Here is a 27680-nt window from a genome sequence, read left to right on the forward strand (position 1 = left end):
TAGGCCTTGCAAAAAAGTAATAGTGGGAGTAATATAGTAGCAACAGTGATAAATTAGTGGGAAGAATTAAAATAAAGAGGGGAAGGGAGGAAATCATGCTTGTGGTAGATCACCTCAAACGTTTTGAAGGTTTTCATGTGACTGACAATCCATTGTTAGCATCAGTGCTTTAATTGCTTACAGGTACTTTTTGCTTAATGACCAGTTGCTTAGCAACAGTTTGAAGTTATTATGGACCCTTCAAAAAGTATGAGATGCTTGACAGCTGGTTCACATTTATAGCCATTTGTAGCATCCCACAGTCACTACGATTTTCTGCATTTTTTGGCGGTTTCCAGGGTGCACTTCTGATTTCTGGCAAAAAACACCCATTGGATAAATGAATTTGCTTAACAATCATAGCGTTCACTTAAGGACCACTGCAAAAAGATCATATTCCATGCAATATTGTTCTTTATAGCATCAAACTTTCTTTTCACTAACAAACACATCCATACCTGAGTGTCCTTTTGGCTTTGGTCCAGCTGCCTTACTCTTTATGGAGCCGCTTATAATTGCCCTCCGCTCTTTTCCAGTAGCATATTGGACACCTTCCAGTCTGAGGGGGCTCATCTTCTGGCATCATATCTTTTAGCCTTTTAATACTGTCCATGGGGCTTTCTTGGCAAGGATACTGGAGTTTGTTGCCATTTTCTTCTCCAGTGGACCACATTTTGTCAAACTCTCCACTGTGACCTGTCCATCTTGGATGGCCTGCATGGCATATCTCATAGCTTCATTGAGCTACATGAGCCCCTTCATCAAAACAAAACAGCGATCCATGAAAAGATTTTTAGCCCTCATGGTACAGTAATTGTGCTAAAAACAGAGAACTTATTTCAGGTGCCCCATATAGAAAGAAGCTTTCACATGCAACAAAAGGCTTAGCCACATGAAGACTAATGGCAGTAAGTTCTCCTACAATGGTCTCTTTTCTAGCAGAGATGGTAAATTAATTGAGACCTGATCAGTACTAATGTTCAGTCAAATTAAATAACTTCTTTCTTCTATATTTTTATTATATATTATACTATAAATACATACCCAGACACATAGACACATAGTGTGTGTTGTTGTGTGGTATGTGTTTATGAGAGAGAGCTAATTTACAAAATGTTCAAAATCCAGATCCCGTGACCCCAAGGGAATGAGATTTGGGGAAGTTGTCCTTCTTCAATGCAACTGGCTGCTGTAGTGCTGGGCTGCTGATCTTCATTTTCAACATTCTGTGACACTTTCCCAGCCAGTCTCAGAATCCCCCGCTTCCTCCCCAACCCAGCAGCAACCACTACCTGCCTGCAGGGATGGCGAGAGGGAGATTTCCAATGCTCCCTACCAGATTCCCACAAAGAAACTTATTGGGAAAGCCAGCAGAAAGTTGGAAATCACTCCCACTCCTTTTGCATTTCTGCCCACCCTTGGAAATGTCTCTGAAATGATGATCCAAAGGAACTCAGATTGTGTGTGTGTGTGTGTGTGTGTGTGTGTGTGTTCATATACATAATATATTAAATAAAATATCCTATCTTCATGAAACTGAAATTGAGGCTAACTATTAAAATAGTATCTTCTGTGAAGAAGAACCCTTTTCATTCATTCTCAGAGGGTATTTCATGACACTTGTCATTTGCTTTATTTGTTTGTCAAATTTAGATACTGCCCACTTTACTTACAGGAGTTACTAGATTGTCTCTGGGAATTGATATGGTTCTATTAATTTGTCTATTAATCTCCCTGGGTAGGTGGTTCAATCTCTTGATTGGCTCTCCATCCTCACAATAACCTTTTCTAAAATGGAAGATTAAAGAGTGTAATAATCCTCTTTAACTAGGTCATGGTTGGTCTTTTAGAGTGATGGTATACCAATAGCTTCTTCAAGAATGCCAGTATTTCCCTCTCCCATATGAGGAATTTACAATGGCCAAGAGGGATAGAAGCCCAGAATATGGATATTGGAAGATCAGTTCCCAGAACCCTGGACAATAATTAGAAAATCAACAACAAAAAATCACCAGAAATATAAAAAAATGCTGTAAAGTGCTGCTAAGAATTTGCAGATGTTGGAATTGCTGAGTAATGGTATGGCTAGAGGCTGGTTGAGTACTTCTGACTGTTCAGAATGCCATACCAAAAATATTGCAGATACAAACAGTCTAACCCTATATTTACCAATTATGAGAAAACACAAATAACTAGGTCCACTTCTAATAGAACTGAGCACAACTGAGCTACTTTTTTAAGTAATGATTCCAAATATACAGTCAGTAAAAGACAAAGCACATCCTATTATTTGAAGACAAAAGACATCTTATTTTTTCAGAATGTTTTCAGCATGTTTAGTAGCATGTAAACTTTCATCACAAGCCTTTTCAGGTTATGTTAAAGTATTTTTTTCATTCCTTGGATTTAACAACTTTTTGTGAAGTAAATTAACTTTTCAAGATGACCATGTGCCTAATGAACCCATAATAAACAATTATCAGATGTAACTTCTGGTAAAAAGGGTTGTCTTAATGAAAGCAAAGTAAATCTGTCCACCTGAGGCACCTGTATATATGCAGCATAAATTTTGTAATGGCTGTTGTAATAAATTTCATGTTATTGCCAAGCTTCTAGTCCAGATTTCTTTCCCAGAAGACTGTATATCTATTTAGCAATGTATTTATTTTTTGTGGGTGGAAAAGTGCTTGCCTGCTTGAAAAACAATACACACATTACTTAAGACCCTGACTGTATTGGAAGTGAGATTATACATTCTTTTGTAGATTGTTATTGTTGCTCCCTCATTATTAAAATGAGCAGAGTTTTCAGTTAGGTAAAGCTGGATTCCAGTACACCGATTACCCATCTCTTCAGCTGTTTTTTGACACATCCAGTGTTCCACACTGATACTCTCACACTTCCTGGCAAGATTCAAGAGAGGTTAATTAAATCCATCTTCAAAATAATGACAGGTCAATGAGCCATACACTCTTTGCAATAGTAAATTACAGTAATTGATGCATTTGTTTCTATCATGGAAAGGAGGATGGTCCTGGGTGGTCTGTTCTTCAGCTAGAATGGCCTGGTAGCAATGTGGCTATAAACTTACTTTTAATTTCTGGCTACAGGAAAAGATGACACACTTCTCAGGCATGTGGGTTTCGCTTGGCATCACCCTGTGAAAGATGACAGCATTTAGGAAATAAAAAGGAATGCTTTTCCCAGCAGGAAGTAACTTGCAGCCCTCCCTGCGTTTCAGATGCAAATGAATACAAAACCTATTTACACAGCCAAACAGAATTAGAGGATACTCTTAATAAACTCTTGGCACCATTTGTAGCAATAATTAAAAGCGTACACAAATTTAACACAATTACTGCATGCTTTCTAATAGAGATGAGCATCATTAAGCTAATTAATAATGCAGTCTTATGTGTTGTGTGCCACTGCAATTGTTCCAAGTGTATGTTTTATGCCTTGTGTGGCAGCAACTGGCAGCTGGGGGACTCAGCTGGCACTGGGTGACAAAGAGTGAAAGCTGTACCAGCAGCGCTTGTCACGGCTGAGTCCAGAGTAGAACTGGCTGGCTGCTGCTACACCTGCCATTCATCACCTAGATGGCAGTGAAGCTCTTTCTTTTGGATTTTATGATTAGTACTCATTACCATTTACTGTTAAAAATGTAATCCTCTGGAAGAAAATAGAGTTTGCAAATTTAGATCTTAAAATGCACTTCTGGCCTTGTTCAAGAATGACTGGGAGGTTCAATTTATTAAAGCCAGACATATTTCCTCTTTAACATAATATGTAAAGCATATTCCAAACTATTGAATATCATAATTTCGGATCAAGAACCAATGCATTTTAAACCTGCTAATATTTATGATATTCTCCCATAAATAAGATGTTTCCGACCAGAATCTCTAAGTGTTTATATCTCATTTAGGTAAGGTTTATTTATTTCATTCATGTATTTATCCAGGCCACATGGAGCTGTGAAAAAAAAACATGCCTGTATATGAAAATGCAAAATCCACCTTACAAAGAATTATTTTGATTGATTGTTTTGGGGCAATCAGTTGGCCAACTTAAAAGATAAGCAGCAATGCTATTGCTGCCAGAGAAGGAGTATGCAGGAGAATGTGGTAGAAGGAGTAGCATGTCTATTACTTCCAGGTTCCATTTGCAGCTGCTCCTGCCCCAGATACATTTCTCAGGCAGAAAATATCAGTTTTCCAAATTCTTCAAATTATTATGTGATGCACTAACCAAAGAAAAGGTAGTACTGTATATTGAACAAGAGGGAGAAAAAGAAAGAAGATTTTGCTAAACTTGTTTCATGATTGTTAGATCACCTGGAAAAGTCGGTCATACTAAAGTCATGTTTCAACCTGTAATATAATGTAAAGAAGTGTTCCTGATAGTATCTTTCAGATATGTTGAACATCAGTCCCAGAGTTCAGAGTCAACAATTTATTAATCTCTGCAATGCTCACTTAGTTTAAAATACTACTTTTGAAAAAGGCAAAAGAGGAAGCTTTCATGGAATTATACTTCTAGTTGATTTTCCCTTTATTGTTATAAGTTCCTTGTAGATTTTTGCCTTATAAAGATGTATAACTTTGGGTTATACTACTTACATATAACTTTACAGGCATTTGTGGATAAAGGAGCTGGTGATTTACTTTAATCCTTTTTTTTTTATTTGATACTTAATTTGTCTCTCTTAGATATTTAGATGACTTATAAATATATAACTCATAATGTTTCATAAGGTTATGGTCTTAATTTGAAAAATCTGATATTGATTTGGAAAGTTGATCTAGCTCTATTAAGAATAAGTGTGTCAATTTCTTTTCTTAAATTGGTTCTATTATACTTTCTAAAAATAAACTTCAGGAATAGAATAAGAATATTACAAGTAAACAATACAATTGGGGGAAGAGAGGTAATTTCACAACTGAGTGAAATTACTTTTAGAAATATACTAGGAAGGAATGAGCACAATAAACTGAAGCTGGGAACAAGTGGATCCTATGAGCTGAGATTATAGGATTTTTATCACATGTTGTTTATCAGGGCAACATTACTATTTAGGACAATACTATTACAGGAAAAAGGAGATTTGTTCCAGATACTGACATAAACATCTTCTCATAATAGTGGCTTTTCATTTACTGCATTACAATGTAACATAAGCTGTAAAGTACAACAGATTCTTTGTGTATCTCAATACTGCTTGTACAAAGTGATGTCAGTCAATTTTTGACCTATAAAGTCTGGTGTTATTCTTAATTAGTAATAGATGTTGGGTGTGTGCTTTTGCAACATTCCGGGGAGAAAATTAAAACAATTCTTGAGAATTAGCATTTTATTTTATGATCTCTTCTTTTAGGGTAGGTTTCTCCAACTTGATACAGAGATTTGTTGTACTACAACATCATCTAGACCAGGACTGTCAAACTCCCGGCCCACGCCCAAGCCCGGTTTAGCAAAGAGGAAAAAAGTTCTGATATGTCACGTGATGCCGCCGTGACGACATGAGGCTGACACCCCTGGTCTAAACCTTATGTTGAGTAAGTGTAGGGATTTATATTCCAACACTTCTGGAGGAAACCAGGGAGGCAGTAGAAAACTCTCAAGCTTCATAGAAACACTAATAGAGTTTTTCCTCTTTCTTCTTCACTGTTTGTTTTGTGCTGGTCCTTATTCATTTCCATTGGCTTCCTTTGGCAAATGAATCTGCAGCTTGACAAAAATAGAACCACGGGAGATTTAGTCCTCCCCATTTCTCTAAAGTTCTAAACCAATTGCTTTCAAGTCATGGAACTGTTTTCTTGTTCATGTTGACTCTGAGAAAAAGAGCCTTGGATTCTTCTTTTGTGTTCCTTTGCACCCTAGAACAACGAGACACAAGGACAGTTTTTCCCCGAATGCCATCACTCTGCTAAACAACTAATTCCCTCAACACTCTCAAATTATTTACTAAGACTATATTACTATTATTCTTCTCATCCTTCCTAGTACCTATCTCTTCCCACTTATGACTATAGCCATGTTGCTTGTATCTTTACAATTTATATTGTTTTATTTGTTTCCTAGTACGATTTGATTGCTTATTAGTAACCTATAACTATCACTAAGTGTTGTATCATATGATTCTTGATGAATATATTTTATTTTTCTTTATGTACACTGAGAGCATATGCATCAAAGACAAATTCCTTGTGTGTCCAATCACCACTTGGCCAATAAAGAATTCTATTCTGTTCTGTTCCGTTCCGTTCCGTTCCTTTCCTTTCCATTCCATTCCATTCCATTCCATTCCATTCCATTCTATTCTGTTCTATTCTGTTCTATTCATGTAGAATGTTATAAATTAGTGGCCCACATACATCCATGCTTATTGCCCATCTATTCGTAGTTATCAAAATTTGTATGCTTAGTAACTGGTTCATATTTATGACAGTTGCAGTGTCCCGGGGTCATGTGATCACTTTTTGCAACTTTCCGACAACTAAGTCAATGGGGGAGCCAAATTCACTTAACAAACGTGTTACTAACATAACAACATAGTGATTCACTTAACAACTATGAAACGTGTTTGAATATTAGTAGCTCTGGTTGGATAGTTAGGCGGCCAAGCTCCAAGCTTGGCAATTTGGTTGCAAACATTTTGTCAACATTCGAGGAGACATCATTGACTATGTCTCCTCAAATGGTGATGAAACATTTGCAACCAAATTGCCAAGCTTGGAGTGCAAACCAACAGTCTAACTTAACAACTATGGCAAGAAAGGTTGTAAAATGGGGCAAAACTCATTTTTCACCAGATGTTCAGGAATTCCAACACCAACACAGTCCTTGTTTTCCCTGGTGACAACTGAGCCAATATGGGTTTCTTTAATTGACATCTCACCATATTTTTTTATGGGAGAGGCACTGATTCCATGTCAGTCTGATGAAACCTCTGTCATATACAGTACTGCCATATTTTGTACTACAGTAGTTAACATTCACAAATATCTGATACAGGATTAACAATATCTTATTTTACTGTATATGGCTTTCTTATTTTTTAAGTTAATTTTTACAACTATTTCCACTTTTCTGATTTTTTTAACTTGAAACTCCCATATCTTCCACTGGCTAGGTGGTTTGGGACTCACAAGAATTCTGCTCTGGCAGCTATTCAGGTCTTTTTTGATTTTGGTTATCTAGTTACTGGTTCAGGCATAAAGCCTGTAGTTTTCACAATCCGAATTAGAAATTCCTAAGCAAGTGAACTGAACTTTTTGATTTCTGATTTTGCTGCAATTTGAAGGTGTTTTTTTTTTTTAAATGATGAATATCTAATATAATATTTGGGCAGATGTTTGTGTAAAATAAGTTATAGATATTATTTCTGTACATAACATATATAAACATAAAGAATCAAATTTTAAAAATCTATAACGTCTCCTTCATAGGAAGAAGACAAAACAAAAGATGTTCATAAATCTGTTTGGTGAAATAAATCCGTCTAGCAGTTATTTATTTATTATTTATTTATTCATTCATTCATTTATAAAATTTATTGGCCGCCTATCTTACCATAGGGTAATTCTGGGCAGCTTACAGTCATAAAAATGTGTCTATAGGTTACCAGATTCCTTGCTGTTATGTGTAATTATTATTCAACATTTTCAATCTAGGAAAATACAGGAAAACACAATATGTCTGAAAATATACATTTAAGAACTCAGTTGTGAAACCAATTCATATAATGGCTTTAAGGATTATGGAAGTACGCCAAGATTTGTCACTGACCAGACTAATTAAAATTAGTATGTAAGTGGCAGATAGGAAGGCCTTTTCAAGATTTGATTAAAAGAAAGTTGAGAGGGGAGATTTCCATTTTCCATATAGTAGCAGATACTTCTTTTTTCCCCCCAAATAAGTTTTTTTTCCAGAAATGCTCTATAAACAAAATTAATTTTGGTTTTCAGAGAGAAAAGTTTTGTTGTTATTGTTGTTATTAAGCATGCAAGCTCCATAAATGCTTTTTTAAACTATGTAAATGTGAAAGAGTTCAAATAAGGGCTACTATTACCAGAGTTTAAATTATGCATCTGCCTTTGTACTAATTTTTCAAGGATTTTCCCCTTCTTTAATGAATACATGAATTTTGTGCACTGAAGCATGATGCTCAGCCTTTTGGGTAGCGGGCTATGCAGAAAAAAAGGAAGAGAAGTTTAATCACAAAGGAAGAAACTTCACATGGCAAAGCAGTTCTCCACTTTGCTTCATTTGTAAATGGTGCATATCGCCTTTTGTGAAACAAAACCCTCCTGCTCAATTCATAATGGTGCATATCGTAGAGTCTTCACATAGCCCCCTTTTTTTGTTCAGCTCAAAATAATGGCCATGAGAAGCCAAAGAAACCATAATTCCAACCAAACCTTAAATCTTTTTTCAATCAAAATTCTCTGAGCGTGACATTTTCTGCTGGTGCTCTAAGCCTCTTTTCAGAATAACTTTGGTTCCTGTTTCAGGACTAAACAGAGAAGTTTCAGTAAATGACAATGCTTGTGAAACTGGATGCAACTGTTAGCCAGTGATTTCATAATACTGTATATACCAGATAGAGGACATCAAGCCTGGGAAATGCATGGAGATAGTGATGGAATCCCTGTCTTGGAATTCATTGTGTGTATATGTTTTTTTCTGTTGTTGCCTTGCTTGTTTTTTTTCTCCTCTAATTTTGAAATGAGAAAATGTGATTGAAGTTCACAATAGCAACTTACTTTATTTGAAAGATTCAGTCATTGAAAACCTACCTAGCTTCACTTAGTTTTTTTATACTATACACTTCAACCTTTGAATTCAACTCTCCCCCATTTCCCCCTTTTCAGCCAATTCAGGATTGGGTCCTACAAACATCTGTGTCTAAAAATCAGGTTCGGGCTGTTTCTTTGCTCTCCAATTCTGCTTTTGTTTCCATAGACCATTGTTTCCAATTTCATGCTATCAGAGGAGCTGCATGTTTGCTTGCGTGAAGTTGTCAGAAAGATAAAAGCCTAGGAGCAGGGTCAGATTTAGAGGGATGGGCATGAAAAATTGGTAAAAAGTATCTTGGAGCCCACCCATCACCAGAACATTTCTTGGAGAAATATAGAAATAGAGAATGATAGCATTATGGTATGTTTATGCACTGCATGTGTTATAGTGAATTTAGAAAGTTTCTAACAAGGATAGATTCCTTAACTTCTTGGCTGAGTCTCTAGCACTTAGGAACTTTCTGATATATCTTTATGAGCTAAGAATCAAGCAAGGCTTAATAATGTTGCATCTATAACAGAAAGGTCTCTGATAGGAAAATCGTAGTCTGTGGTGTAAGAAAAGAGCAGTGCAGCCAAGAAAGCTGGCATTGTGCTTTTACATTTCAAGCTATTGTTTACCCCCCCAAAAAAGTAATAATAATGTGGCATTTTGTTTGAATAGCAGATTAAATTAAAATAAATCAAGCTAAAGTCTGTTATTGAGAACCAGTATAATGAAATGATTGAGGTACTCGGATGAAACTGATAGGACCTAGGATGGGTTTTTTTACTTGACCATGAACTGGATGACTTTCGCCTAAAAACTATATCTCAGTCCAATTTATTTCCCAGGGCTTTTTTTTTTAAATGAGGATAAAGTAAGGGGAGAACTACTTGGTTAGAACACTGTAAAACCCTGTATTTGAAGCAACCCTTAAAGAATATTAGAAACCGTGATTAGTTCAAAATGCAGTGGCTCACACATTTTTTGGCCCCCAGAATTGGGAGCAAATAACACTGGTTTTGCAGGCCTTGCACTAATTGGTTTCTGAGTCCAGTTTACATCTACCATAGAGATACAAGTACAAATTTTAAAACTCTCCCTTTTTACTTCCTACAAATCCCTCACTTAAATGAGATTTAGTATGCTGAAGGAAGGAGGCAACAATATGGAAAAGACGCCTTGTGGAGATTAGGCTGGCCTTTTTGCTGATTTGAAAACTAGTTTTTTTCAGAGATCTTCCCTGGTTTGGTGTTACTATCTTTATTTTTTATTTTTTATTGTATTACTGTGTCTTTTGCTTAATATTTCTTATTGTTACTATTTTTATTTATGATTATGATTCACGTTATGATTATGATTGTTGGGGTTTTAGACTGTACCATAAATATTTAGCTGTATTATTTGTTATTTATTCTATGTAAGCCATCAAGAGCCTTTTTTTTATTGCAACTGGGTAGAAGTACAATAAATAAATCCCACTCAAGCACCAATTGAAGCTGAGATTACAGTTAGTTTGAGAAACTTAATAAAAGCTGGTATGCTGTATTTCATTCTGATTTTATGGAAAGCTATGTACAGCTATGTCCAAAAACTGTAAGCAAACAAGCAGATGTTCTCTGAATGTATCTCTGAAGCCACAACTGTGCTGAACCTTAAGAAAATCTAAACTGGATAGAGCTATTCCTTTAGGGAATTTTCCACTGGAAGAAAAAAAAAAGAAATAGTGCATAATAGTTGTTGTTCTGCAACACTTGTAAAGGTCTTTAGCAGACACAATCTTAAATTAGCCATTTCAATATTATAAGGTTACATAGCCTAATGGCCAGGAGTTCTAGAAATTATTATATAAGGTTGAAAGAAAGAATGTAGTGGTTAAAAGTACTGGAGCAGAAACTGAGGAGACCACTAGTTTTACTTCTATTTTATGTACCGAAGCCAGTTGGTGATTTGGGGCCAATCAATTTCTCTTAGTCCAAGAAAGAAGACGGTGGCAGACCATTTCTAAAAATGCGGCCATAATGTATATGTAAGTGTTTCTGTGTGTTTGTCTTCATGTGTGTATAGTTTGTGTGTCTGTGTGTGTGAACACACATAGACAAGACAGTAATACTAGCCATGTCTGTTCTGATTTATTGCTGGACTGAATTAAACTTATCATGTAGAGAATTGTAGGCATTTGCCTAGACTAGAGAGTCACTATGAATAGGGACAGAGCATTAGGTGAAAACACTGTAGGGTAGGCTATGTGTTTGCATGGCAATCAGCCATGCAGCCAAGTACTTACTAAGGTAGCCGCTAGATGGCAACAAAGAGTGTTTTATTATTTATCAAATATGAAAACAATACATCTCCCTCACAGAGTATTTTAACTCTTTGATGCCTTCTAGTTGTCAACCGGATTTGGTAGTCTTGTTGCTGATGCAAACTACTGGAACCATCCCACACCCAAAAGATCATCTTAAGCCGCCACTGGTGCTATGCTTCCCCAAGAGCTTGTTAACTGAAAAGTACTGTTGTGATGGAGGGTAGCATCTGCATGTTTTGCCTTACAGGTAACAGAGCTTGACCTACAATCCTGTTTGTGTCATATATTCATTGATAAATTCATTCATTTAAGACTAGAAATACAATAGGACTACTATAATTTGGCTGCCAATTTGGGGACAGCTGCTATAAGTTTGAATCTGCATTATAATTAGCTCTGGGCAGGTCCATTGTAACTTCGAATGGTTGCTAAGCAAGTGGTAATAAGACAAGGACTATTGTATAGTCCTGAAGTAAATTATGTGGCTCTAAATTGCCTCCTCATCCTTCAATGTTCCCGAAAAAAAACCCTCCTCTTTTTCTTTAAAAGATGTATTTGGTGTCCAGTGTTTAGAATGAAATACTAATTGCAGTACAAACTCTACTTGAGCCTGGAGCTCGAGATTGACTCAGCCTTCTATCCTTCTGAGGTCGGTAAAATGAGGACCCAGATTGTTGGGGGCAAGAGACTGACTCTGTAAACCGCTTAGAGTGGGCTGTAAAGCACTGTGAAGCACTATAGAAGTCTAAGTGCTATTGCTGTTGCTATCTTTTCTCCCGGGGTGGGGAAAAACTTAAAATTAATTTTCTTTACTGTGGACTCTGTATTCAACATAGGGATGAGGCAATAGAATTCAAAAAGTTTAATAAATATTCTATTTTGAACAAAAAAATAAAGAGACAAATAAGATTCGGTAATCTTGGAATATGCTGTTAGTTACTGATACAGAAGCATCATTTGAAGTACAGGCAGAAAGCAGGAATGGTTGGAAGTAGGCAAATCTCATTAGGCTCAAGTTTGACTCAGCCTTCCATCCTTTCGAGGTAGGTAAAATGAGGACCCGGATTGTGGGGGCAATAAGATGACTTTGTATAAAAAAGAACACCACTTAGGGGGGGCCGAAAGCCCTACTAAGCAGGTATGTACAAAAATATGAAAGCTATTGCTTAATGCATTGTAAGCCGCCCTGAGTCTCCAGTGAAGGGCGGCATATAAATCGAACCAATAAATAGATAGATAAATAAATAAATAAATAAATAAATAAATAAATAAATAAATAAATAGAAATAACTATATTTTTCCTTCATATCTCTTGCTAAGACAAATTATTGTTATCTGTATTCCTTTTGGCTCTATATCCTATTTGAGAGAATATTGTATCACACAAGAAAATAAGGTGGCTTCTTAATCAGACAAATATGGTAGGGGATGCTTTCCGATCTTATAGCTGTCTCACTACAGTAAAGTTTCCTTTGTCCTGTTCCTCAGGATGATGGTGGAGCGCTGTCAATTTCCAAAGCTCGTTGTTCCTATTGGTGTCATAATGTTAGTAGAATCTGTTCTCTCTCAGTATCTTCTTTTTGTTCCTAGCATTCACTTCCTTTTCCAACAACTGACCCAAAATATTCTGGGAATTTCTCTCTCTTCTCTAACAATTGTTTTCTTACATTTTATTTTCTGTCTAAATCAATTTTCAGTTGATTAGTGCCAAACCTGTAGAATGTACTGTTTATTCTCTTTCATTTTAATGGAAAAGCAAGGTCAGCATAAGCCAAGGTGTTTTATCTTCTTAGCCTCTTTTTCACTGGTCCTTAACATGCAATAAAAGCCATTCCTTTGTGGGATATTCTATTCCAAACATTGCATTGAGATGTGTTGTGCTAAACACTTTTGCTGATATAGGCTGCTGATAGTCCTCACTTAGCAACCATAATTGTGGCTGGCAACTTGGTTACTAAGCAAAAAATCCCATGACCATCACAGCATCCCAATAAGCAAAATTAATAGAGAGGACATAAGTAAAATTTTACTTTGACTTTCGCTATTAATTTTGCATATCGCATGCTACTTGTAGAGCACCTGAATGGCAATCATGACTGTGAGATGCAGTGATGGTTATAAATACCACATGTCATAAATGTGAGGATTTATCACAAAACTATTATTTTAGACCATAACAGACAATAAACAAGACAGTCGGTAAGTGAAACTTACCTGTATGCCCTTCACAGAAGATCCACACTCAGAGTAAACACTGTATCATGCTTGTTAATTTTAGCTATGCTGTCATAGAAATTACTGGGGGGAAAATCTCTACCAATTCAAAGCTCTTAATTAGGGACTGGGAATCTCCACATATTTTATATTTGTACTTTCATGTACTAAGAAGGTGCTTTACTTTAGGATGGGGAGAGAGAGACATGTAACAGCTGGTTTTTATATTTTCAGAAAAAGGTTCAGTTATGATTTGGTTCTTTATCCCAGCACCTGGTAGAATAAAGGAAACTATCAGAGTATCTTGATGAGTTTAATTTGAATGTCTGCAAACATATCCCCCAAATCATCAAACAGCTGTAACTGAATGTAGAATTCATGTCTTCATATCAACCATATTATTTATTTTTCTTCTCTGCCTTTCATAATCATTTAATATTGATTGATAAACAATTTAAAAAAATTAGAATGTTGTGTGCTATTTGGTGACTTTTTTTGGTGTGCACATATCTGGAAAACATAGCTGGACATTGAGAGTCCAGATAAGCGAATATAGGTATTTAAAGGAATATCTAGATGTATATACATCATCCCTTCACCTGCTGCAGTGAAACACTAGCATAATACTAATGGACAGTATAAAATTTTACCATGAAAAATATAGACCTGATCTTATAAGGAAAAGACATGATTCATCTAATTTCTCTTAATTCTCTTTTGTTTCACGGCTATCTTTATTGTAGCAGTGGGTGTTATAAGCTTAATTTGGGCTTTATGCTTTAATGCCTTGTTTTGATGATTGAATGCTTTAGGAGGAGAAATTAAAGCTGATCTTAAAACCCACTACAGTACCTTTTATCCTTTGCAGAAAGTAAATGCAGAAAAGAAGTTTTAGAACCCTGACTCCTCACAAATTGTTGGGGTGGGGGCAAAGCTTTCTGTATGTTAAACAGTCTTGTGGACATCTGGCATGATTGGTTTTAATCTGCTAGCTAAAAAGTCAGGATTAAATCTTGCTTTACACCCCTTTGTATTGCAGTCAGTAAAGTGACAGAGCTGGCCTGAAACAATGACACTACTTATTCCACCCAATATGTCATGTGGTAGATCACCCCTTTTTTTTCAGCACCACTTTTCCACAAAGACAATGAAGCATCTGGTGGGCTTTTCCTGTGTCCAAAGTAGGGTGGTTTGTGTTTTGTTTTGGTTTTTGGTTTTTTTGGTCAGTAATTTCACTCAGCTGGTCTGCTTAGTCCTCCCCTGATGCTACTTTTTGAGACTGGGTGTGCCAAGCCCAGTGGTATAAGGTCAACAGGCCAAAGTGATGAATTTTTATGTGCCTGTTCCTTGTGTTTCTGCTCAGTCATGATTCTTTGCGCGTTGTGCTTCTTCTGAAAAGAAGCCACTGTGGGTAAATTGTCCTCCTGGCCCAGAGAGAATGGGGAAGCAGATGAGTTAAAACTGCATGTATAACTTTAAACAGAGGAACACACCAATGTGCTTTTACAGTGGAACAAAATGCTTCTGTCAATGCAGACTATTGGAGATGCCCTCAGATCTGTGACTCCTTGGCATCTGAGCAAGTGACAAATGCATTTAATAGTTCTTGCAAATATACTATTCTAAAAGGAAAGAATCACAGTTCATGAGGGCCTATTGTTAAAAGATAGAACCGTGACACTGATATCTTGAAGTGATTGTTTTAGTTGTTCTGTTCTATGCGGTTTATGCTAAGAGTATCTGAATTTCTTTTCTTTTCCTGCTCTCATTGTTGAAATGATTTTACCTTATTGTCAATATAAAATTGACATATTTTAATTAAATTATGCTTCTGTTCTGTGTTTCAGATGTTTAGAAAATCATTCTGGAATTGAAGCCTCATAGTAGTATTACATTTATCTCAGGTTTTCTTTATAAGTTATCTGATGGTTCAAAATGAGTGTAATACACTTAAACCTTGTTGGCATATAAATGTAGATAGTCATACAGATCATAATATAGAAGTTATCTAGGAATTACAGGGAATATGTAGATAATAGACGGAAATAGAAAATATAATCTTTAGCTATAATTAAAATTACATCTTTAATTTGAAGATATTGTTTTATTTGTCTCCAAGACAAACAGCCAGCTATAAATATCAATGCAGGATCTATTTTTCATGTTACTTTAAATAAAAGGTCCTGTAAGTGCATATAAATGTAAGAGCCTTGGTGGTGCAGCAGACTAAAGCACTGTTAAGTAACACCAGCTGTCTGCAATTACTGCAAGTTCAAATCTCACCAGGCTCAAGGTTGACTCAACCTTCCATCCTTTCAAGGTAGGTAAAATGAGGACCCGGTTTGTGGGGGCAATAAGCTGACTTTGTATAAAAAAGAACATCGCTTAGGGGGGGGCTGAAAGCCCTACTAAGCAGGTATATACAAAAGTATGAAGGCTATTGCTTAATGCATTGTAAGTCACCCTGAGTCTCCTGAAAAGGGCGGCATATAAATTGAACCAATAAATAAATAAATAAATAATCTTTCATACTTCCAATTACTGAGACCACAAAGAAAGAAACAAAAGCAAGTTGGCTTCTTCTAACTAACTATTTCCATTGTTGAAGTCATCAGAGGAAGAAGAACAGGACCAGCAGACTTCTGAGATGGCACGCAGCTACTGACCTACATGGTAAACCAGGCACCATACTAGGCTGTCCAACCCTTTTTTGCCTGGATCGCATAATCAAACTGCTTCATATCTTCCTCAGCACCATTACCACCCAAAAATATGACTATTTTCACTGTTACAGCATTTGCTATTAAAAATAATGCTGCCTTTCTCCAGGGACCCAAGCCTTATTTTGTATGAATGTCCTTCATGCTAAAAAGAAACAATTACAGTAGTAGTGCTCTTTCTGCCTTCTCTCTTCATATCTTGTCTAGTATTTTAAAGAAGGAGTTGCTAGAGTTCTTCTCCTTTTATTTTTAAATGCCAAAGAGAATCTTGGAAGTTGGAGAAGTTGCTTCTATATTCAAATATAGCATGTTTTTAATACAATACCTCCCTGCTGAGGTAATATTCCCTTGCTTCACCTGAACTGATTAAGAATGGGCCTCTATTCTGTTTGTCCAAAATACTGCCCTGGTTTTGGGAGAGAATTTTGTTGCTGTGTTAGTTGCGAAGTTGTGTCCGACTATCGCGACCCCATGGACAACGTTCCTCCAGGCCTTCCTGTCTTCTACCATCCTCTGGAGTCCATTTAAGCTCACGCCTTAAGTGACTCCATCCAGCCACCTCATTCTCTGTTGTCCCGTTCTTCTTTTGCCCTCAATCTTCCCAGCATTAGGCTCTTCTCCAGTGAGTCCTTCCTTCTCATTAGGTGGCCAAAGTATTTCAGTTTCATCTTCAGGACCTGGCCTTCTAAAGAGCAGTCAGGGTTGATCTCCTCTAGGACTGACCGGTTTGATCGCCTTGCAGTCCAAGGGACTTGCAGGAGTCTTCTCCAGCACCATTGTTCAAAGGCCTCAATTCTTTGGTGCTCAGCCTTTCTTATAGTCCAACTTTCACAGCCATACATTGCAACTGGGAAAACCATAGCCTTGACTATACGCACTTTTGGGAGGGAACATTTGTAATCACACAGCTAAATGTGATTAGTTAACTCAAAGTTATTGTTGAACATTATCTGCCTTTTTATTGCTTCATTTTAGTATTCCAAATATACTGAGGATAAGCATAGTATTGACATCTTCAGCTGCCCTTTGCAAAGTTGAAAACCTGGGTGTAAACTATCAGAAAATCAAACTATTGATCTAAGCTCAAAAAATCACATCTAGCAAGAGAATAGAAACAAGTATGTGTTTCTAATTATCTTGGTATTTGTTTATAAGCCTCTTTGTCATGAACTTCAAGTATTTTGGCAATTATGCTCTTAAGAGTAAGAATGTGATCCTTAAAATATTCTGGGTAGAGAGAGGCTATTTTGTACTAACAACTTGTAAATTGTTTAAAGCTAAAGTGATTTCTCACTTTTTCTACAATATCTACCTTTTGTAAACTTATTGTGCTGAAAGTTATACTGTCCAAGTGTCTCTTGGCTACCCCCAGCCATCTTAGAGATGCAAGTTTTTTCTGAAGGTGGGTGGAACTAAAGTTATTAGAGGTTAGGGTCTGATGGCATGCTCTATTATAAGCTGATTTTTCTCTGACCTTGTCCCAATGATTTGTCTAAATTCTTTTACATCTAGCTGGGTTTAAAATGTCATAGAGATTCTATGCTTTCTGGCCGTCTCCCAAACTTTTTCTTTCTAGTTTCTAAAGATCTAAAGATCATTCTAAAAGACAATGCATTTGAACATTGATTAGCAAGCTGACCATAGTTCAGCCCATGTACCACAGGGACTATTAAAAATAGCAGCATTTCTTCAATCATGCATTTTTAGTCATCATTGGTCATTCTTTCTAATAACATTCAGTGCTTTGTCCTGTACAGTATTTGGTAAAAGCTGTAATATTCTTCTGGAAAATTTGCAACATAAGTTTCATGATTGACATATAACATTCCATTATTTATTTTACAGAGACCCTAATCCATTGAAGAATTCAGGCAGGGAGCTCATTCTATCTATCATGAATAAACTGAGTTAGAATAATTATTGGCTTCACATAGATTTGAGTCTGATATAATTCTCATAAAGGTGATAAAATGGTGTCTGGGCTGTAATACTTCAGATACAATTGAAACCTCATGTAACAAAACATTCCCACATGGCATCAGTGGTGGGTTGCCCCCGGTTCGGACCAGTTCTATAGAACCGGTAGTAAAACCAGTGGGAGGCTCAGTTCACCGACCCCGACATCAGAACGCTTCTGTGCATGCAGCCCTGTTGCGAACCGGTAGTAAAGGGAGGTAGAACCCACCACTGCATGGCATGTAGAGGAGGGAACTAGATTAGCTTTCTCTTCCCTAACACTTTTTCTGTGCAAATAATTTGGCTGAGTCAGGGGATATGAATGTTATTTACTCAGCAGTTTAAAATAAAACAAACCAGATTCAAGTTTACCTTTCCACAAATATCAGTGTACTGTGTACATTCAGACACAATGGTAAATCATAACTGGTGCAAAAATCTGGTTAACCTCTGAACTGAGTGCTTATCATTTTTTATCTGTCATTATCAAAGGGAGATTGGAAATATATATTTCAAATTTTAGCTAGTCCAAAAATAGTTTTTGTGTTACTTAGGCTTTATAGAAAGAAGTCAAGATGGTAAACCAAATTTTGAAGTTGTTTTCCTCAACTACTGTTCACAGTAATAGTTTATGTGAATTTGGAAGTAAAGAATAACTGCAAGAAGTTGAAAACAGAAGTAAAAATTTGGGATTTACAAATAAGAGCTGAACTACAGAATAAAGGTACTTCTCGACTTATGACCAGAATTGAGGCCAAAATTTCTGTTGCTAAGTGAGACAGTTGTTAAGTGAGTTTTGCCCCATTTTAAGACCATTCTTGCCACAGTTGTTAAGTGAATCACTGCATTTATTAAATTAGTAACATGGTTGTTAAGTGAATGTGGCTTCCCCCTTGACTTTGTTTGTCAGAAGATTGCAAAAGGGGATCACATGACCCCAGGACACTGCAACCATGTGAACCAGTTGCCAAGCATCTGAATTTTGATCACCTGACCACGGGGATGCTGCAATGGTTGTAAGTGTGACAAAGAGTCATAACTCACTTTTTTCAGTGATGTAAATTTGAATGGTCACTAAATGAATGATTGTAAGTTGAGGACTACCTGTATTAAAAGGAGAAGGATATATGTTTTGATGCATGTAGTGTCATCCTACAGATTAATAGCAGGTGCACATTTTACTACTGCCTACAACTCCATCAGCATACCCTTCAACATGTCCTTTGATTTAGTCTTAACGTAGAGTTTTGAATAGAGTATTTGTACAAAACTAAGTGAAGTCTTCGAGCATATTTGTACATCATGACAAGCCAGGCACATTGTTTATCAGAAAACAGGACTCTTTCTGCACGGTTGATCCTATCTTTGGGCCACAAACCTGAAAATAGGAGTCTATGTTGCAAGGTATTCACAGGGTATAGTCCAAAGGGTGAGCATAATGGTGCAGTTGAAACTCCATTTGTTTTTTTTAGGTTTGTTGTAGGAAAATCTCAAACCATGCCATCATGGCCACTCTCTTGACATTTTTTTTAACCCTATCCTGTGGACATATTTTGCTTGGTTGCTTATTGTTTTATATGACATCCTTTCACTCTCATAAATAAAACAAATGACATAATTGACTTTTAGAGCTGGGCAAGAAATAAATACTCATACGCCTAGTTTTTCCTAATGTAAAATAAAATAGTGGGAATACAATTGTATAAAAGAAAACCTTTTCATTGGAAATAAAAATATAAAATCATCACCTTTAACATGTGAAGGATCAATTTATTTAGTTTTGTATTATTACAACCCTTCATCCTATGCAGATAGGATCTTATAAATTGAATCAAAATGCTCGTAACCTTTTCACTTCATACTCATACTCCTCCAAAATGTGGGGAAATACATTGCTAGAAAATTTGTTTTCAAAGAAGTGCAGAAGAAACATCAACACATTGCTTCTTGTAGGTCATAGCAAGTGTGTGAGCTGTCAATTCAGCATAAAGGGACTCTAAGAAAAAGACTGGCTATTTTTTTTTTCTGTTTCCAACTCAGAAAATAATGTAATTTCAGAGTAGCAACTCTGACTTAAAATCCAGATATTCATTATTACTACTGTCCATAAATTGTTTTAAAGTAGAAGTCTCATCTCAATTTGTATTTTCCATTTTATTATTCTAATGTCCAGCTTCCTTGATAAATGCTTTTAATTTGTCACTATGTTGCAGAATATTATTATTGTCACCTTGCAGTAAGAATGTTCGACTTATCAAAATTGTCACTTCAATATGTTAGCTATATATTGAAACCATTGCTGATAAAACAAGTGTATACTATAGTGCCATTCCTCAGTTAAATTCTGATAAAAGTTCATTTTAAACATGACAAAACGTTTCCTTGAAGCAGCCATTTTGACTCTGGTAAAACAAAGAAGTATATGACACTCATCACCTCATAAAACTTTTATAGAAGGCATTTCTTTTCTTTATAGGCCTGGTTTTTGTAAAGCTTACAGTATTTATACGTACTCATAGAATTGTCTCCAATGAAGGGTTGAAATCTTCCCAATCAAGTGTTTTCTTATTAATCTGTTATTGTGTCCAAACCCCAATAAGAGATTTTTGACATATCAAAAGCTTGCAGTCATTTGTGATAACCTGAGATACAGCTTGTTCCAGCAGTACATATTCCCACACAATTAGACAATTTTAAAAGATTTGCATTCATATAATTTTCAGTAATATCAAAAAGATCCATGAGTTTACACATCCTTAATTTCATTCCAGAAAAACACATTCTCATTTATTTCACTCTCAACCAACAAATCTAACATGTTATTAAATAAGTATCCTTAGCACTATCCATCATCTCTATCTAAATGACAAATTATTTTTTTAGCTTTTCAATTAGTCATTTAGATCTCCGTTTTATCTGTGATGTTGCATAAAATATTGTAATTAGACATAAGGATACTTAAATCTGTTTTACTCTAGATTCCCATATCACAGATGCAACAAAATCAGTAATAGCTGGAAGAATGAAACTTTTTCAGCTGCCTGGAGAATCTTTATCAATTCTGAATGCAAGAAACAAGACATGATTTTGAAAGGATAGTCATATATTTATCTAAATTTATACTTTTTTTTTCAGTTCATCTCTTTTTTGAATTAAAAATAAGATTTGTTAGGTAAGTCTGAATAATTTATTTCCACAGCCAACATTAATGTAAGATTATATTACTCATTAACTTGTGGGTAACATTATAAGACATACATATACTGAAAAGTAAGAGACGAATAATGTACGGCATCATTTTAGGGAAAAGTGCGTGTCTCTTGTATTGAAATAACACTGTTCTGATTTTTAGTCTAGAAACAGCAAGATTTGTTTTGTTCTAGTACATTCAGTTGCTAATATTAACACTAACATTCAGTAAACTTTTTAATGTTTTTTCACCTTTATTTAGGTATATAAAATTAAGAATCAGATATACATATAAAAAAAGGCATATAGATATAAACAAGAGGTAAAAACCTCTCAAACCAAAAGGGAAAGGCAACTATTTTCATTTATTTAGTATCCACAGGAAGATTTGGAAAAATCCTCAGCTCCCCATTCTGTTCTCTAACAACATCTAAGTACAAATTCCTCAAATAAAGCAGTCCTGTACATATTTTTTTGTTTTTAGCTTCCTTTGCTTTTTTTGAATTTCCCTTATGAAGAATTAGCATTTGTAAACTGCTCTGGATAAGGATCAGTCTTGTACTCTGTGAAGTGCAATGCCCATTGATGAGCATTACACAGAACTAATTCTTCCTTCAAAATCTCAGAGCAGTTTACCATATTCCCAAGAGTCTCTTTCAGGCACTTTTCATGTTCACAACTGTTCAGCTTCAAGAACAATACAATATGGATAGCTCTTGGATCATCTCCTGGTTAATAGTCTTTTAACCTCAGTTTCTGTACTATTTTTTTGCCATGGTGGATTGTGGAGTTGTTGGTTTTTTCCACTTAAATGGTTCAAATGCATTTTTCTTGATAAAGAGCTTTTTATGCTGGTGGTTTAGTACTGAATATTTTGGAAAACCATTTATTTCCCATTCCAAATAGGATTAATGGGCTTGTTTCTTAGTGAAATGTAACACTTAAATTTCTATAGACTTAGTGAACACTTTAAACTAATGTGAATAATATGTATACTGTAATCCATGGTGTAATTTGAATAAAACATAATTGCCTTGTTATATTTTTTTTTAAATAGTGAGACACTGCCTTATTCCCATTGCCTCAAAGAAGTAGTTTTGTTCAGTGTTTCAGCCACTTCTTCATTTCTACCTCTCAAGTATTTCACATACTGTTTTCCTGTATCATTTAAGCATATTTGACTAAATGATGAGATGTTTTAAGTCTTGTTACCCTATACTTATTTTCTGTGTTCTCTTTTTTTAACCTGTATTTCGTATATTTAAGACCAGACCAGTGCACTTTTCAGCAACACACTTTTTACTGTGTGTTTTTAACTGTATGTTCCTAACAAATGGAGTATGTGGGTTATTGCATCCAGCAGATGATGATGATGATGATGATGATGATGATGATTATCTCTTTTATTCATTAAACATGGAACTCAATCAACTGAACATTTAAAAATGTATCACAAATTATTATTATTATTATTATTATTATTATTATCATCATCATCATCATCATCATCATTATCATCATCATCATCATCATCATCATCATCATTAATAATAATAACAAGTCTTCTACCGGATTGTAATTCTCTATTTGTTCATCCGTATATTTTTCCCATATTATTTAAAGCATGTCCTCAGATTTTATACAAAAAATTTTTTTCCTTATAAAGAAATGTTAGAAAATAATCTTTAGGTAAGGCGATTTTCTTCAATCATGCAAGAAAACCGCAGAATTTTATTCTGATTTTGTCTCATTATTTCAAGCATCCTTCATAAATGTAACTTTCATAAGAATGAAAAGGGCTGTGTATTTTCAATTTTCTCCCATTCTTAAATACTATCACCATCACCAACAACCAAAATCCCTTCATAAGCAAGCAGGTTTTCCTTTAACACACACACACACACACACACACACACACACACACACACACACACGTTTCTGAAATTTTCTGCTTGGGTGACTACGACTTTGTAGAAACTGAAAAGAGGTAGGCTGGGGAGGAGGAATGTTCCAGATTGTATAAGAAATGAACCTTTGCATAATCACTTTTTGCTTGTGAATAAGATACTGTAAGTGCTTGTCTCCAGGCAATCATAGCGCCTTCTCTTTAGTGGTCAAGAGAGTACCAGGTTTTTACACTTCCATATTATTATGATTATAGTTCCTTGGGAACAGACCTGAACTTGTAAAAGCTATGAAGCAGATTGGTGGGGCTTTGGGCAAAGTGCGGAGGGGGGAATGTTCCCAAGCAGATGCCTTTAAAAGACAGAAATCATGAATTTCTTGAATTGCAGCCACTCTAGGGGTGGCTACAATGTCTTTTTGACAGTGACAGTAATTCTGCCTTGTCCTTTCGAGCCGCTCTTCGGCCCATTCATTCCAGAAAGCTGCTTAAGCGCACTTAAGCGCATTAGCATTTGGATGCTTGGGGACCATATTGACCCTCATTTGGAAGGTTTAAATGAGTGAAAGATGGAGCGATTTGTTAGAGCTTTAGAAAACCAGCTTTAGAGAGCGATGGGTTTTCCGCTTTGGTTTGTTTGGTTGCTTGTTCTAATCTGGTGCACTGTTTAAAGGCGACCAGACTGATTTGTGACACATGAGTCCAAAAGGCTATTTTGGGGGGCTTGACCTGATTAGCTAATTTGTGCTTTGAATTTCAATGGTTGGTATCTGAAGGAGAGGCACTTTGGGAATGGCTTGTTGGTGGATGACCTCACAGTAAACGGCATACAGACACAGATGGCAAAATGTTAATTACTTGTCAAAAGAGACAGAACGGGACCCAAATCAAATTGTGAAGATGAGTGGAAAAAGTGATTAGTTGTGGGCTAAATGAAAGAAAGTAAAAACAAAAAACAAAAACAGTGGTTGCTCCCAAAGTCTTAGTGTGCTATCTTTTCTCTTGCTTCTCTGCTGGACAAGGAATACTTGCACTTAAAACAAGTTCCGGTTCTCTCAGTAGCTATTGTTACAATGTTATGGTTTCTAACAATAATTCTGCATGGTCAGAATTTAAAATAATTCTGAAAGGAGTTTTGAAAGAAAGAAGACTTTTAGCCAGATTGTCATGTTGATGGTTCGTAAAGCAAAATAAAAATAATAACAGAAATGAAATATCTTTCTTTGTTTCTGATTCTCCGTGTATTATCAAAGTGAGAAACTCCATTGCTCTGGCACACTTCTAGTCATATAATTAGAAATAAGTTTTTAAGGATATCATCTAGGCCAAAAAGAAAGATTCAAAATTAGATGGATTATACATAGAAAATCCCAGAGACAAATTTTAGTTAACTCCAGGAATACATGAATGGGAAATTAGAGAACCATACCCAGGCAGAAGAAGAAGCATTGAGCTAAATAGTTTGAGTAACCAAGCAGTTTCTCTTAGCATTATTAGGATAAAAGAGTAAAATAAGCAATTTCCTCCTCATCAGAACAAAGTTTATTAAGCATTATCTCAAAGTGTTTCTTAAAGTCAAATTAACAAATACTTAGCATCTCTACTGTCCAAATCCAAGAAGAATACAATAAACCTCAAAACAATATATAATTTTAAAAGGTCTACATTTCTAGGCATTAGGAGTTTTTGCATGGAGCTACAAATTGAAAAGCTATGCCAATAGGGCCTTGCTATTGAATTAACATGGCATAATATACTGCTTCTCACTTGAGGATTTTGCTCATAGTACAAAAAGAGATAGCAGACTTCTTCCTTGTGGATCTGTTTCCCTTTTTGGAAACAAAAACCATTGGAAAATACAAAATACAGAAATAGTCCTCATACAAACTTTACAACATTTTAATATAATTTTTAAGAAAAAATAATAGAAGTAAATGAATTCAATTATGGAGCTTAACAATTTTATACCGTAGTATCCGTAACAAATTCTTAAATTTTCAAACTGCTTTCCAATTTTGAGGAAGAACGAAGTAGACTAAAGAATGGTATTCTTCATATTAATAATTGAGGAGAAATTAAAAGTCTAAGCTTGTATATTTATGTTTTAACTTTTTTGAACAGTTTTTAACCTCTTTAAGAATCTTTGTAATATATCTTTAACAAACTTATTTATTTCTCCCCTATGCCATTTGCTTTTTTTTAAACAGACACTTTGTGCAAAGGCTACAATGCAGACTATCCGGGCTGCTGACACTAATGAAGTAGTCAAACTAATATTCCGTGAATCTGATAATGACCGAAAGGTATGTAACCAAATGTAATTCTTGTCACTGAAGAGAATGCAAACACAACTAAGCAATCCACCCCTCTTTTTCAAAATGCCAAGAACAAAATCTTTCTTTGCTTCAGCGGAGGTGACTTATTCCAAAATATTAACTTACTGAAATGTGCATTCAGTTGTGATCCCAATGAGTTACGTGAGATCTGCACTTGTACTGAGATTATAATTGCACTTACCCCTTACTGAGTCTATCATGGTAAATCTTCAAGAAGTCTGCACTGTTTCTTGCAGCTGTTCCTCTGGGTAGGTAGAAGGATATGTGCCAATGAGAAAAGCAAAGTTTTCATAGGTGTTGGAGAGGAAAGCAAAGGTGTGCCTTAAGCTACCTAAAAACAAGGGCAAACAAAGAAGAAAACTTTGTGTGCCAATTCTCAGTGACAGAGCACAACTCAATAATTTCTTTCTATATATTGCAGGAAATATGCTGCAAGCAAAATTATATACTTTTAAAAAGGAAAGAGAGTTTTCTCACTTGGAAAACAACATAATTTCTCAAACTAGATATCATTCAGAGAAAATCTGTCACTCATTCAAGCTACATGCAATGTTCCCATTTCATTGCTGTGCAATTAAAATGACATGCATATTAATCGCCTATAACACTGCTCCCACAGCAGCTTTCTTTCTAATCTAGTAAATGTGATTTCTTAAAAAATAATGTCACTTTAAAAAAAAAAGTTTCACTTATAAGTCCTAGGTCTTTCTGAACTGATCAAATCTTCTTTGATTGTACTGTTGTAATTCCTGATGAAGATTTTTCACATATTTGACTGCATAAATAAATTTTATTTTACATAAAATTTTGTCCATGTAGAGATTCTGATTTGGGGAGATAGGTTTCATCACAGCTTAGATCAGGGGTGTAAAACTCAAGGCCCATGGGCCAGATCCAGCCCACAGGGTGCTTAGATCATGCGAGGTCACCCTGAAAACAGCGAAGGACCAGCCCGTGGTGCCTCTGCCAGTGAAAACGGAGCCCATTTTCACTGGCAGAGGGCTAGCAAAACAAACTGAAAACAAACCAAAAGGAGAAATGTTTCCCCTTTTGCATTTGAGCATCCAAGGAGGGACAGGAAAGGAGAAAGGGAAAGACAAAAAACAAAGAAAAAGATGGAAAGATGGGAAAAGAGCAAGGAAGGAAAAAGAAGAAAAGAGGGGAAGAAAAAAGAAAGGAGAAGGAAGAGGGAAGAAAAAAAAGGGAAGAAAGGAAGGAGGGAGGGAGGCAGATTATAATGAGAGGGAGAGAGGGTCTGCAGGAAGTCCTGCCTTAGCACTTGGCCAACACAGGTGCCCCCACGACACGAGTGACATTGAGCTGGCCATGCCCACCCCGGCCATGCCCCCCCAGCCCCCTGAGGTCAAACAAAATGCGGTCCTCAATGAAATTGAGGACCCTGATGCCGCCCTCAATGAATTTGAGTTTGACACCCCTGGCTTAGATCAATGCCTAAGACTTGCATGTTTCATAAAATATGTGCAGTAGGAATGAAATTGACCTGTACCTGTCCAAGGACCACTTTTCAAATCAGTTTTCTTAATTCATGTTTAAAAATATTTGCAATCCTCTTATAGGGAAGCCCTATAAATGTCAGTAAGAAAGTGATAGAACATAGTGAAACAGAACCGTTTCTGTTGACAAAGGAATAAAACAAGGCTGTGTACTTGTCCCTTATTTATTCAACTCATATGCTGAATATATATTAAAGGAAGCTGGATTGGAAGAAGATGAATGTGGTTTTAAAACTGGAAGAAGAAATATCAATAGCCAAAAATCAACCTTAGAACTGACACAATGAAAACAGACATAGATAGCTTCTGCCATCATCAATAGTAAAGGAACAAGTAGTCAAGAAATAAGCCATAGGTTAGCACTTGATACAGCAACTACGAAGGCACTGGAAAAGATATTTAGATATTATAATGTGTCTATACCTTCACATAAGTATAATGCAAGCTATGATATTCCCTGTGAAACTATGGAAGCAAATGTTGGACTTTGAAAAAGCAGAATAAGAATATTTATGCTTTTGAATGTTGATATTGAAGAAGTCTCTTAAAATTTGGTTGATGGATAATAACAAAAACAACAAAAAGGAAGATATTGTATCTAAAGAAGCGACTTCTGCTCTTCTTTGCAGCAGTTACAAACTTAGAAATTACTATCTCCACCCTCCCATATTGCCTGTCCTGGTTCCATTCTTCTCATAGATAAATCTTTTTAATCAA

The 27680-nt window shown here is 35.8% G+C and overlaps 1 protein-coding gene across 5 annotated transcripts in view; it reads left to right on the forward strand.

Moving 5' to 3' along the window:
* The window catches only part of INPP5A (inositol polyphosphate-5-phosphatase A), a 283547-nt gene that overhangs the window by 203839 nt on the left and 52028 nt on the right, over positions 1–27680 (forward strand). For all 5 annotated transcript variants that reach the window (XR_011600509.1, XM_070945903.1, XM_070945902.1 and 2 more), the window contains one exon: positions 25321–25416. Coding sequence is in view for 4 of the 5 variants with exons in the window: in XM_070945903.1 (XP_070802004.1) it covers positions 25321–25416 (96 nt within the window). In the remaining variant the exon portion in view is untranslated. The remainder of the gene's footprint in view (positions 1–25320; positions 25417–27680) is intronic.

This window comes from Pituophis catenifer, unplaced genomic scaffold (genome assembly GCF_029215685.1).
Source record: "Pituophis catenifer annectens isolate HBS135680 unplaced genomic scaffold, rPitCat1.0.hap2 SCAF_6, whole genome shotgun sequence".
NCBI lineage: Eukaryota > Metazoa > Chordata > Lepidosauria > Squamata > Colubridae > Pituophis > Pituophis catenifer.